This window comes from Cariama cristata, unplaced genomic scaffold (genome assembly GCF_000690535.1).
Source record: "Cariama cristata isolate BGI_N322 unplaced genomic scaffold, ASM69053v1 scaffold11291, whole genome shotgun sequence".
NCBI lineage: Eukaryota > Metazoa > Chordata > Aves > Cariamiformes > Cariamidae > Cariama > Cariama cristata.
The window spans coordinates 15,852-28,428 of record NW_009599861.1 but is presented as its reverse complement, the minus strand read 5'-3'; the positions used below and the strand labels follow the sequence as shown (position 1 = coordinate 28,428).

The 12,577-nt window shown below is 39.1% G+C and overlaps 1 protein-coding gene across 1 annotated transcript in view; it reads left to right on the top strand.

The window, feature by feature from the left end:
* LMLN (leishmanolysin-like (metallopeptidase M8 family)) overlaps positions 1–8,051 on the top strand; it is a gene marked incomplete at its 5' end in the record, with an annotated part of 15,676 nt that extends 7,625 nt beyond the window's left edge. The window contains 7 exons of the mRNA XM_009709832.1: positions 1,477–1,553; positions 2,179–2,289; positions 3,049–3,181; positions 3,780–3,939; positions 4,705–4,835; positions 6,343–6,553; positions 7,957–8,051. Of these exons, the coding sequence (XP_009708134.1) occupies positions 1,477–1,553; positions 2,179–2,289; positions 3,049–3,181; positions 3,780–3,939; positions 4,705–4,835; positions 6,343–6,553; positions 7,957–8,051 (918 nt within the window). The remainder of the gene's footprint in view (positions 1–1,476; positions 1,554–2,178; positions 2,290–3,048; positions 3,182–3,779; positions 3,940–4,704; positions 4,836–6,342; positions 6,554–7,956) is intronic.
* Positions 8,052–12,577: the final 4,526 nt, after the last annotated feature.

Below are 12,577 nucleotides of genomic sequence, written 5' to 3'. Positions count from 1 at the left end.
AGTACAAAGCTGATGGTACAAGACGGGGAGGAGTGACTGATACACCAGAAGGCTGTGCTGCCGTTCAGGAGGACCTGGATAGGCTGGGGAGTTGGGCAGAGAGGAATCTAAATGAAATTCACAAGGGCAAGCATAGGGTCCTGCACCTAGGGAGGAATAACCCCATGCACCAGTACAGGCTGGGGGCTGACGAGCTGGAGAGGATCCTGGTGGAGAAGGGCCTGGAAATCCTGATGGACAACAAGTTGCCCATGAGCCAGCAATGTGCCCTTATGGCCAAGAAGGCCAATGATATCTTGGGGTGCATCAGGAAGAGTGTGGCCAGCAGGTCGAGGGAGGTTATCAGGTTATCCTCTCCCTCTACTCTGCCCTGGGGAGGCCACACCTGGAGTGCTGTGTCCAGTTCTGGGCTCCCCAGTTCAAGAAAGGCAAGGAGCTACTGGAGAGCGTCCAGTGGAGAGCAATGAAGATGATGAAGGGCCTGGAGCATCTCTCTTATGAGGAAAGGCTGAGGGAACTGGGTCTGTTGAGCCTGAGAAGAGAAGACTGAGAAGGGATCTCATCAGTGCTTATAAATACCTTAAGGGCGGGTGTCAAGAAGATGGGGCCAGACTCTTTTCAGTGGTGCCCAGCAACAGGTTAAGGGAGAACGGGCACAAACTGAAACTCAGGAAGCTCCATCTGAACATGAGGAAGAACTTCTGTACTTGGAGGGTGACAGAGCACTGGAACAGGCAGCCCAGAGAGGCTGTGGAGTTTCCTTCTCTGGAGACATTCAAAACCCACCTGGACATGATCCTGTGCAGCCTGCTCTAGGTGGCCCTGCTTTGGCAGGAGAGTTGGACTAGTTGATCTCCAGAGGGCAATTCCAACCCTGATGACTCTGTGATTCTGTGAATTGCCAATTATAAGATGATTAGGAAACTCCAAGGTGACTGGAGTTGCTCTTTTGAGGATGGTGTGAACTTGCTTGTTTTTAAATGAGATGGAAAATTCACTGACACACTAATAAAGCTTCCTTTGGAGTGCTGTGTTCCTTTAATCATGTGTCCTCTGCACCTCCCTCATGAAAAGGACTAATAGAAATTCTAGAAAAACTAAAAATCAGTCTTGCACATGAAAATTAAACGAGCTTGGCTTTCTTCTTACCAAAAGCACACAGAAGACGTGGTGTGATTGCTACCGATAAATATGTTAGAAGAAGGAAGAGTTTTATTTTACCTAAAGAAAAATGAGTACACATTGATCATGAATAAGGTTTAGCTGGAATTTGGAATGAGGTTTCCAACTACTAGACTTCTGAGGCTTTGTAGGGTGGAGTGGGGAAGGGAGTTGCACTTTTGATCCCTTTTATGAAAGAGGTTGGGATTTGATTGTCAATAGTAAGAAGAGACTGGAAATAAAATGCTTTTTCATAGGAAGTATTTTCTTAAAATTATTTTCAGTGGCTTGCTAATAGTAATCGATAACTTTCAGAATGAAGCAATGACTGGATCCCATACACAGAATCGAGTCTTTTCCAGGATCACCTTAGCATTAATGGAAGACACAGGGTAAGAATTAATAAGAATGGAGTTTTGTTTTGGTTCATTTGTGTTTTGTTTTCGTTGCACTTGATAATATTTGGAATTGATGCACTTGTGCTTATCCATCTGCAACACAGTCAATAATCGGGATAATTAGCATTACAGTAGACAAGGAGTTACACCTAGTATGTTCATTTTTCTAGATGTATTTCGAAACCCATCCATTCTTAATCTAGCCTTAAAAAAAAGCATTGCAATGCATAGTACTGTTTGTAGCATCTGTTTACTTTTTTCCTTAATGTAAGTCTTTTCTCAGTTGCATGCAGTACATATTGATTATTTTTTCAGCTGTTCTTACAGATGGAAAGTATAAATTGTCTAAAATTTCATCCTTCTGTATGCATTGTTCCTTTGCAGATCATGATGCATTGCTGTTGAGCAAATAAGCAATAAAATTCTCTTTTAGTTCATTGTGACTTGAAAAATAGTGAAACTGTAATATATTTTGTTATAGGCAGAAAGGGATGCGGTTTCCCTTTTTCTTTATTTGAAGACCTTAAGGCATAGTATGAAGTTCTTTGAACTGCTGTTTTCTTCATCAGAACACTAATTTTTGAAGTAACTATATTCTCATTCCAAAATACCTTTACAGTTGGTATAAAGCAAATTACAGCATGGCAGAGAAATTAGACTGGGGACGCAATAAAGGCTGTGACTTTGTAATGAAGAGCTGTAAATTCTGGATCGACCAAAAGAGGCAAAAGTAAGAATACAGTCTTTTTTAAAAAGATAAAGAAGAAACCCTAATGCTTTTTTACATTTGTCCTTCAAATGCAACTCAGTAAAAAGAAGCAGAGGTGGATATAGATTAACAAGGAATGCTGTCCTAAGTACCTTCAGAGTGTAACCGAGAAGGAGCACACCAAATATATTAAGAACAGAAGCATCCCACCCAATAAATACAGAGCCAAACATCTTAGGATGTAGAATGCATTTACACTATAAGACGGCTACACTTTAGAGAGGAGGGGAGGGACTTAATCTAAAATTGTTTGCTATCTTATTTTGTCCCTTTTAATTGGAAATGCAGCCTGTGTCATTTTACATTACTGGGTACTTAAAGCAACAGGAAGAGATGGTAGGCATCTTCAAAAGAAAGCCTTCTGTGTTTGTTCATTACAATATTCGTAAATTTCTAGGACGCAGCTGCATAGTGGGCCCAGTTTGCTTGTATGTTGGTTTTTTTTTAAAGTTTCCAAAAAGATGTAAACTAAATGGGCAACTGCATTGCAATTTTGTTTGCTGGCTTGATATTCTTTAAATTAGAAAGGTCATAACCAAACAACAATAATTAGCCTCAAGAGAAGAAGTCGGTGCTTCTTTATGTGATTGACCACTTGTAAGGGAAAGTGAGAACAGGCAGTCTTAACAAACTACTTAGTTAAATTATGAACAGCAGTTAAAGTGGTCTAATGTGATTTTTATTCTTTTTTTTTCCCTTTTTTTTTTTTCTTCTTTTGAGGAGGCAATTAATCAGTCCGTACTGTGACACTTTGAGAAGTAATCCTTTGCAGTTAACCTGCAGACAGGACCAAAGAGCAGTAGCGGTGTGCAACTTGCAGAAGTTTCCAAAGCAGTTACCTCAGGAATATCAGGTATAATGGATCTTACTTTACCAAATAACTGTTTTAAGTCTAGTGCTTTGTAACTGGGTGATTATATTTGTTTCTTTTTTTTTTTTTCTTCTGAACTAGTAGATGAGATTAGATATTGTGAAAAATGTCTGCTTAGTTTCTTGTAAGGAATCTGGAGGCTGAAAAGAAGCCTTGTGATCTTAATAGAACAGTAAGGATGTCGCTTGGCCATCTAACCAAATATCAGATGGAAACATTACTGCGTAACAGAAGTCCCCCAGAATATTTTGAGGTATTTCTTCACCCAGTCTGCTGCCTTGTGTCACTGCACACTAAGAAATTTGTTCTGTTTCATCCCAGAGAATGCTACGATTGCAAAGGAGGGGCAGGGGAAGGGGTGGGGAGTGATACATGCAAATGTGAATCTCTCTATATTATTTAAGTATTCTTAAATACTTCTGGCTCATCTGATTCAGAGTTATTATAAGTTGCTGTTAATAGCATTCCTGAGTAGTAGTAGCTGATGTTCTTAGAGCTGTGGTGATTGGTTCTGTTGAAAAAAACAGTTGTACACTTGTTTTTGCGCAAAAACTGCTTCACTACCTATTTTGTTTTGCAGTATTTTGACAATCTTAATGGAGTACCAGCAGAAGAATTGCCTTATTATGGTGGCTCAGTAGAAATTGCTGACTATTGTCCCTTTAGTCAAGAATTCAGTTGGCATTTAAGTGGTGAATTTCAACGCAGCTCAGACTGTAGAATAATTGAAAACCAACCAGGTCAGTTTTCAGGACTTTAGTATGGAATTTAAGAGACTACATTTGTTAATCTGGAAGGGACTTGCTATATATCCAAACTAATTGGATGTGAAATTAGTTTTACACTACTAGCTGTGTAAAAGCTGTGCTGGGGTGAGAAGCAGAGCACAACTACCTTGTACACCTAGGAAGCACACACTCACGTCCAATACAAGAATTGTATGAGAGCCGACAGAAATTAACCCCAAATGACCCAAATATAAGAGAAAGGGTGAGGGTGGGTTGGTTGGTTTGTTGAGTCTCTGAATAGTAATTCCACTTTCCACCTTTATAGGTTTTTTGTTCAAGGCAAGGAGCTTTGTGAATTGCCAGAACATGGGCTTGTCTCCTAGAGTAGTGCATGAATGTTCAATATTGCAGAGCTCCAGGATGCTCTAGGATATTACCTATCTGTTCATTTGTCTCAAAAACAAACAAACACCCTCTGCCCTCAGGCCAGCAATTTCAGCCGGCACTCCCTGAGGTCAAACATATACATGTAGTTCTGATGGAAAGTGCTTGTCCTTTTTTTTTTTTTGCTCTTTTTTTTTTGTAATCTTGAATTTCTTCCCACTTTATATTCAAGACAGTATAATTCCCAAATTGATAACGATTAATGGTCTGAAAGATTCGAAAAGTAAACCTTGAATTGCCTGTGGAGACATTGACTAATTATGGCATATTAAGTTGACGTGGACTTTCTGTTCCCCTAGTAAGTTGCTGTTCAGTATATTCTTTCTAACTTAGATCCTACCAAAAACTATGGTGCAGAGAAATACGGACCAAACTCTGTATGTCTTATTCAGAAGTCTGCTTTTGTCATGGAACAGTGCAGAAGGAAACTCAGTTACCCTGACTGGGGTAGTGGATGTTACCAAGTAAGTATGTGTTGGGTTTTTATCTTTATTTTTTTTTTTTTAAATAACACTAAAGGGAAAAGTCAGGCATAAAATGTAGGCTATGACTGTTAGAACTTTGCACCTGGACACTACATGATCTTCTCATGCTTTGAAAATAAATGTCTTCCAACTATAAGCCTGTAGTTTAGATGACTCATCAAGTTACATGTGTGACCACTGGGATGGTTTGTGTGTTACTTCCAGTCTTGCTAGGGACTTGATCTGTCTTACCCCGTGACACTTCTCCACAACAAAGTAGGAATACTTATATCGGAATCTTCTGCTGTTGAAGCTTAATGTTAATTAGTCACTCTGATTTTTCAAAGGTGGAAAGCACTGTGCATGCATCACTTATTTTTCATATCCTGCTTCTCTTTAGGACTGTCTTACTAAAGGTGTCACTTTCAACAACTGCACAGCTCTAAAAAAGTAGTCATTAGCAGAAGAATGAATTTTACTCGTTCTCAGTTGATGATCTGCATAATTGCACAAAAAGAGTACAGTCAGTGCTTTAAAACATTCTTGAAGGAAATAGTTGCTCTGAGTGTGTTAAAATACTTGCAGTGTCACCATTTAAGTTGAAGGCTGGGCCAGTGCTTAAAGCGGGGGGCAGATGCTCTGTATTGACCCCTTCCTTTCCCAGAAGGGCAAGGAGAGGAGAAAAGGGAGAGAGGCTTATGAGTTGGGAAGTTAAAACAACTTTAATAAAATAATAACATTGAAAAAGAGTATAAATAATATTAATGCTAATACTACTAATAATAGAAATAGAAATACACAAAACCAATATTGAGCTTCCCGATGATGATTACGGGACCGTGTGCTGAGGTGGCTCACACCACTGATGCGGAGGGGTGGGCATCTGGATGTCCCAGACTGGATTCAGCAGCACACAGGAACCACATTCAGGAATGCACAGATGGGGTCGGAGGCAGGGAGTGAGCAGAGTCCCGCAAGGATGCCAAAGGAAAGAGGGCTGACCCCCCTGATCCCATAGCTTTATACTGAGCATCCATGTGTATGGGATGGAATACTTTGTTGGTCAGTCCTTGGTCACCTGGCCTGTCCCAGCTTCTTGCAGGTAGAAGCCTTTCCCGCCTCCCCACTTGCGGGCCACAGGAGAGCCCACAGTGACTCTGGTTCCCACAGGAACAAGCACACACATGGGCCTTTCTGCATAACAATCCCACTTTTACCCCAGCAACAAATACAGACATCAAGCTCCACCAAATCTAAAAGCAGGCACTGCTTGAAAAATCTGTAGTCACCTTCAGAAAGCACAGTTGCTTAGAAGGAACTTAACTGAAGGAAAATCCACTGAAAAGAGAATTGGTCCCATTTTAGCCAAAACAGGACGTGCAGTTAATCTATGCTCTAATACCAAGTGTTTACTGAATGTATTATTTACTTATTGAAAGAGCCTCCAAACTCCCAAACATATTTCTGATAAATCATAATACAGACTTGACTTTTCTTTTATTTTAAGGTTTCTTGTTCTCCGCAAGGGCTTCATGTTTGGGTCAAGGACACTGTGTACTTGTGCAGCCGCTCAGGTCAGGTATTAACTGTGAGCATTCAGATGAATGGCTGGATACATGTTGGGAATCTGATTTGCCCAGCCTGTTTGGACTTCTGTGACTCCTGTCCCCCAGAGCGGGATCCTCCAGCTTCTAACTTAACAAGAGCTGCACCAATTGGTAGGTTGCCTTATTTGCTGAAGTGAAACTTAAATGTCTGAAAACAAAAGATTTATGTCAGCTCTGACTGTTGGGGAAGAGGAAGGGAGAGCCTTGGCCTGGCTATTCTGAGATCCTAGACATAGGAGTAAAAGGAAGATGACAAAGGTGCCCTGCGTTTTGCTGTGCAGTTGTGCAGGATAGCGGCTGACATAGGAGAAATGTGTCCGAAACGTAACCGCTTCATCTCGTATCCTCTGGTAATCGGCCCAGAAATCTAGCTTTAGCCTAGCAATTTACCAGAAAATCTGATCTATGTTTTGAAGGACGTATCATTATTATAACCTTCAAAGTTACCACCTTGATGGAAAGTGAATTCTCACTTGTGTAACTTCCCATTGACAATGTTAATGCTTTAATCCAGAACCTGAAAGATAGGTGTTAGTTTGCTTTTTTTGAGGGAGGAAAAAAAGCTTCATTCACTGATTACCAGTTAAATGTTTTGTCAAGAACAGATGGCTTTCTAAAAAGCCAATTGATGAAAGAGAACAGTCTTTACAGTATTTTGCACTAGTGGCTTATGTTTAAGCCTTTAACCAATTCTTTAGTTGTTGGATGTGCTGTCTGTACTGCAGTTTTCAGGGAAAAAATAAACCTGTTTCATTTACCTGCACACTCAATTCTTTTTTCAAAGTGGTGTATTTGGGTTTGTGTGTACCATTTTGAATAGTTTCGTTTTGTCTTGGAGATGGCAACATTTCAGTGTTTGGTGGAATGAGTCCTATAGATTTTAGATTGACAAAGCTGTAACCCAGGAGATTCACATCTTCTAGCATCTCTTTGAATTCACGCTTGTATGTACAAAAAAGAGGGGGTTTATCTGTGCAAGTTTACATTTGTGTCTGTGTGTTTCTTAAGCCTCATGGCTGGGTGATTACCTACCATACAGATAAACTCCCTGATCCGTGTATTGGGGTTTCCCCCCCTGCCCTTTTTTTTTTCTTCTTCTTCCCCCCCTCTTCAGCTTGGTGTTTTGTGGCTTGGGTTTTTATATGACTTACAGCCATATAGATCAAAAGTATCAATAAAACAGTCTTTTGAAAGTCTATGGTTTTGAAGTGCTGCTTCTTCCCAGTCATGCCACAGGGAACTTCCTGCTCTTTTCTTACAATACTGATAAATTTTTCTCATTTGTTCTCCTAATCACTATTAGTGAAGGAATGCAGAAATTTATTTAATTGTAAAGGGAATAATCATGTTATTTGGTTGGTTTGAATTCCTGGCCTTTAAAGCTAGAATAAATCAGTGCAGATTACTGTAAATATGTTTTTGCCCTTTGGTGTTTTTAGTGTTCTCTTTGTTATTTTCTCTTCTCTTTAAATATAAATTTTCTAAGCTTTATGGTATTTTGTTTTTTATTTTAGACTTATGCTCCTGCTCCTCCAGTCTGGTTGTAACCCTTTGGCTATTGATGGCAAATTTAATTCCCCTGCTAACAGGATTATTCCTCTGTGCATAGAATTAAGCACGGGGTAAGAACATGTTCCAAGATGATACACCATCATATTGCACTCCTTATTGTGGAACATGGAGTTTTTTGTCTCTGCAGGGAGCTGTCGTCTTCTGAACCTCATCTGTCCTGGCAAGTATCGGTGCAGACAGTAGTCGGGGAGATACTGACAAAAGCAGCCAGAGTTTGAAAGAAGGAAAATTTACCTTGACATCTCAATAAGCGCCAGTATTTTCCTGAATTGCAACCTTTGATTTTTTTTTTTTTTTTTTTTTTTTTTTTTTTTAAATTTTGGACGCAGTAACAAGATCCACTATGCTGACTGTGTTAGACTACCTGGCAACTCAATCAAGATTTGAAATGAGAACTCTCCTGTAATAGAACTGAGGGTTGTTTTTTTGTTATCTCCTCTGCGTGACTGGTAGCAAAGCATCCTCAAACTGGAAATATACCTCAGTGGTTTAGTCAAAAGCCATGTAAAAATCAGTTGTCATCACTGCTAATAACCCAGACCTAAACAGGTGTGGGAATTTGTTTGTTTGTTTTGTCAATTCTTAGAATTTATGAGGGGAAGAAATAATTTAATGGGATAGACCAGTGGTTGGCAATTGTCTCCACAACTGGATTCTGCAGCTTTGAGGCTTCTCGGAATTTATACTAGTTTGCAGTAAATCGGCTAATTCTTGGGGTTCACTTAAACCTTCCTACACGCACAAAGTGGAATTTCAGACTGGTAACAAAGATGACTGTCTAGAAATCCCATTCTCATTTAGCATGTGCCAGCTCTACTGTGAAATTTAATACAGCAAATGTTTCAAAATTCTCAGAGTAATTTGCTAGACAAATGCGTTTCAGTACTGATACCCAGTCTGTAAAATTGAGATAGGATTTCTGATTATTTTTAATTTTGTTGGTTAGTTTCATAAATAATGGCATTATTACTATTTTTTAAATAGTATGAACATAAATGCAGCTGTTCTCACTTTTTGTTTGAAGGGCAAACCAGCAGCGATGGCAGCTATAATCTTATAGGACCATATTGACTTCTCTAGACCAAAACCTATATTGAATGTGTAAAGAAAAGTCTGTCTTCCCCCTCCCGCCCCTGACTTTTTCTTGGACATATAAATAGTATGGATTATTTGACTGTTTGTAATCAGTTGAGAATCAGACGTTTTGAACCACACGAGGGCACACCTTGGTACAAAATTAATCACTTGATGGACAAATATATAAGAGGAAGGAAATGAGCAAAATCTGTCTAGCTAAGGACAGCTCCTCTATAGGACACTTATAAGGATGTTTTTATTTGTTTCTGACTCTATAATGTGTTACAAATAATCCTGTTTGGAGTAAAAGAAACTCTTATGTGGTCCAATCCGTTGTCTGTCCTGTCAGGATAGTTTTCATTCTTGGAGATGTGTTAAACTTGAAGGAGCAGATGTGCCCAGTGCACTAAAAAATGCAAATTTAGGGAGAAAGATGATGTTACTCTGCTTCTTACATGTGCTGTGATGTTAGAATGGTCAGTGACTAGATCCCTTTCTAAAACAAAAGGAAGAAGGATGGAAGGGGTATGGAGTGAAATTTATCTAGCTACCGTTAAACTTGTTTAATAATAGGATTTCCATTCTAATTGTAAGAAAATCTTTGTGCCTACTGGACTTTGGGGTTTTGTTTTGTGGGTTTTTTTGTTTTTTTTTTTATTTAAAGAAACTCTTATGAGACTGCTGAGGGTGAGTAAGCTGCAACGTAAAACTGTCGGAAGGCATCACAGTTGAGCAAGTACCTTGCACTGGGCTAGTTCCCCTTCTTAATTGCAGGTTGAGTTTGCTTTGGATTATACAAGGCCTAGGCTAGCCTTAAACAGGTGTTTCTGAGAAGCAATACAGATTAGGAATCAAATGCTTTAAATGCGTACAAATTCAAATTAAGAAACAGAGTAGTAAGTGAACACTGATTATTTTAATATATGCACAATCAAGTCGGTGTAAATTGATTCCTTGAAAACATAAAGGTTTGAGAATACATCTTAGGTCCCAGAGGTTGATATTGTATTTTTTGTCTGTTGTGCAATAATACAGTTTAAATGGTATCACTCAACAACAATGCTTTTGATACTTGAAAAGAAATTATTGGTTATTTTTTCTTACTGTGAAATATTTGCACTGTCTGAACTTTCTGGTTAACTTTATAACTGTTAAACTTTTTTACTGGTGTTAATTTATTGTGGTCAGTATTTGATATGCTAGTCTCCTGTCTGTGTAAGTGTGAAATTTGTCATATTTAATTGAATATTTTTATCTTCTACACAGTTGTTTATCTTGAGGGCTTTTCTTCTTTTATTCTCTATTCCTGAGAATTAACTGAAAGATGGCTTAAAAAGTCAATGCTTACCTACTTCTGAATTGTGTGCATTAATTAAAGAAAGAGGCTGTAGTGCGTTGTGCCTACAGGGAAAAATCTGTCTGCCTGTCAGAGCTCTTGTGGTCAGATTCACCAGTACCTGCTGAGTAGCTGCATCAGTGAACCCAGTGAAGTAAAACTATTACTGCCTTAATAATCTGAGATTTCAGTTGTAATTTCATTGACGCGCAGCCCTTCAACTGGCTGTGAACTGCAGAACTGGACGTGGCTTTGGGGAGTCAGGGCGGGGGGAAGGTACTTTAGCCAGCAAAATCCAAGACGTTACATCCCGTCCGTGCGTTTGCAGCTGTAGCTGCGTTGGAACTGCCACGAAATGTGTAAGGTTCAATTTAAAGTGAGAATGAATTGGTGACTGTCAAAAAGAATATCTGAGTAACACTGACTACCTCAGTTCTGTTTGTCTCTGAGTTAAGCTTCTAGCGTGCTAGGAACTTCCACATCTTCAGATGAATTAAATAAAAACATGTCTCAGGTTTTTAAGAGCAAAATAAATACAGTAGGAAGCGTAAGCCATTTTTGAGTGTAGGACGCAGCTAAAATTGTGGCTTAAACCAATGAGTTACGTAGCCTTAAGCGTAGTTTCACCTGTAAAAGTTGCTATTAGTTTTAAATAAATACAGAGTTTGCAGGCAGCTACTTTAGATGTCCTGACCATATTGTGGAAAGTCCATCTTACCGCCTCTCTTACATGTGAGAACTTGGAAATCCAGCCCAAATAAGCCTTTCTGTTTTCAGCAGAGTAGACAGGGCAGCGGGAGCCCTGGAAGTAGTGCTAAGAGGTAAATGAGTTAGCTTGTCTGTAGCGGAAACATTTTCAGTATATAATGTCCACAGTTTTAATTTTTAAAAAACATTCCATGTTTGCTTATGGAAGTAAATTAATCTTGCGGTCTTTTTTTTTACCCCAGTAGTTCAAATCTAGAGCATTGCCATTAGAAGTCGAGGCAAGCCGTACCTCAGGAACACATTTTTTTTCTAGTGTTTCAAACAATTATATGGAGGAAGGATAGCTTTTGCCTGGAGTATGCAGCAAGTTAAAATTACATTGAGAAGCAGACAATTCATTCCTCTTGAAATGAGTTGAGGTCTTGGGAGGCTGTCACGGCCTTGGATGTAGGTTAATTACCGAACAAGAATTTTGGCCCCCATTAATTGACTGTCAGTCCAATGCAGCTCATACTTTCTGCTGAGCACTAGTAACTGAGGAAGAGTGATGTCACTTAAGAGCAGGCACATCCACGATCCCTTTCAAGGCCCACTTGTTTTTAAATCTTCCTGTCCTGCAAATCTTTCTGCTTGAATATCAGTAGAGAGGGAGGCGTGTGTCCTTTCTTCCCCACATTTCCTACGAGTGACTGTTAGCCAGCTGAGCAGGTCAAGGTCTTTCCCCTGCAAGATTTAACAACCAGCTTTTGCTTGGCTCAACGCGTGGGTGCCTGTTTGCCTGGATCGTTTTCAGGATTTGGGTCTATTTGTATAGGAAATAATGTGATCTTACACTACCAGACTTCCAAAGTGCAAATGTTGCCTTTTGAATGTGAAGCTTACCTTGGAGATAAAACAACTGTTTTGAGAGAACTGACAGACCTTGGAGATGTGTTTCCTATTTTGGTACAGAATGTAAATATAGAACAAAGTATTTTACATAGATTTTGACTGGATTGAGATATAAGGGCTAATTTTTGTTATTTATGGAGTAAAAATTTCCTTATTTTACTGGTTAAAAAAAGGTATGTCATGCAAAAGAAGAAAAGATTGTTCACCAATAAAATGTCTGTAGAAAATTGACTCTTCTTGTCCTTTTCTTTGAGAGCTGACATTTTGAAAAATGAAAATACATCAAGTCTGCATATTGATCACTTTATTAAACTGTTATTTGATACACTTTGAATGTAAAATGTTCTGTGTTGTTATTAGCTCATACACAACTTATCAGAAGTTTCAGCCTGCCAGTGAAGTAAGGAGGTTCCTGAATTCTCTATCCCATCCTCATGTATTTGATGCTTTAAAATTATGCAATATTGAAGTCTTTTTCCACTTGAGATGGAAGATCATATTTCCTTGTTTTGTGTAAAGGATTTGGCCACATGATTCCCATTTCAGCGGCA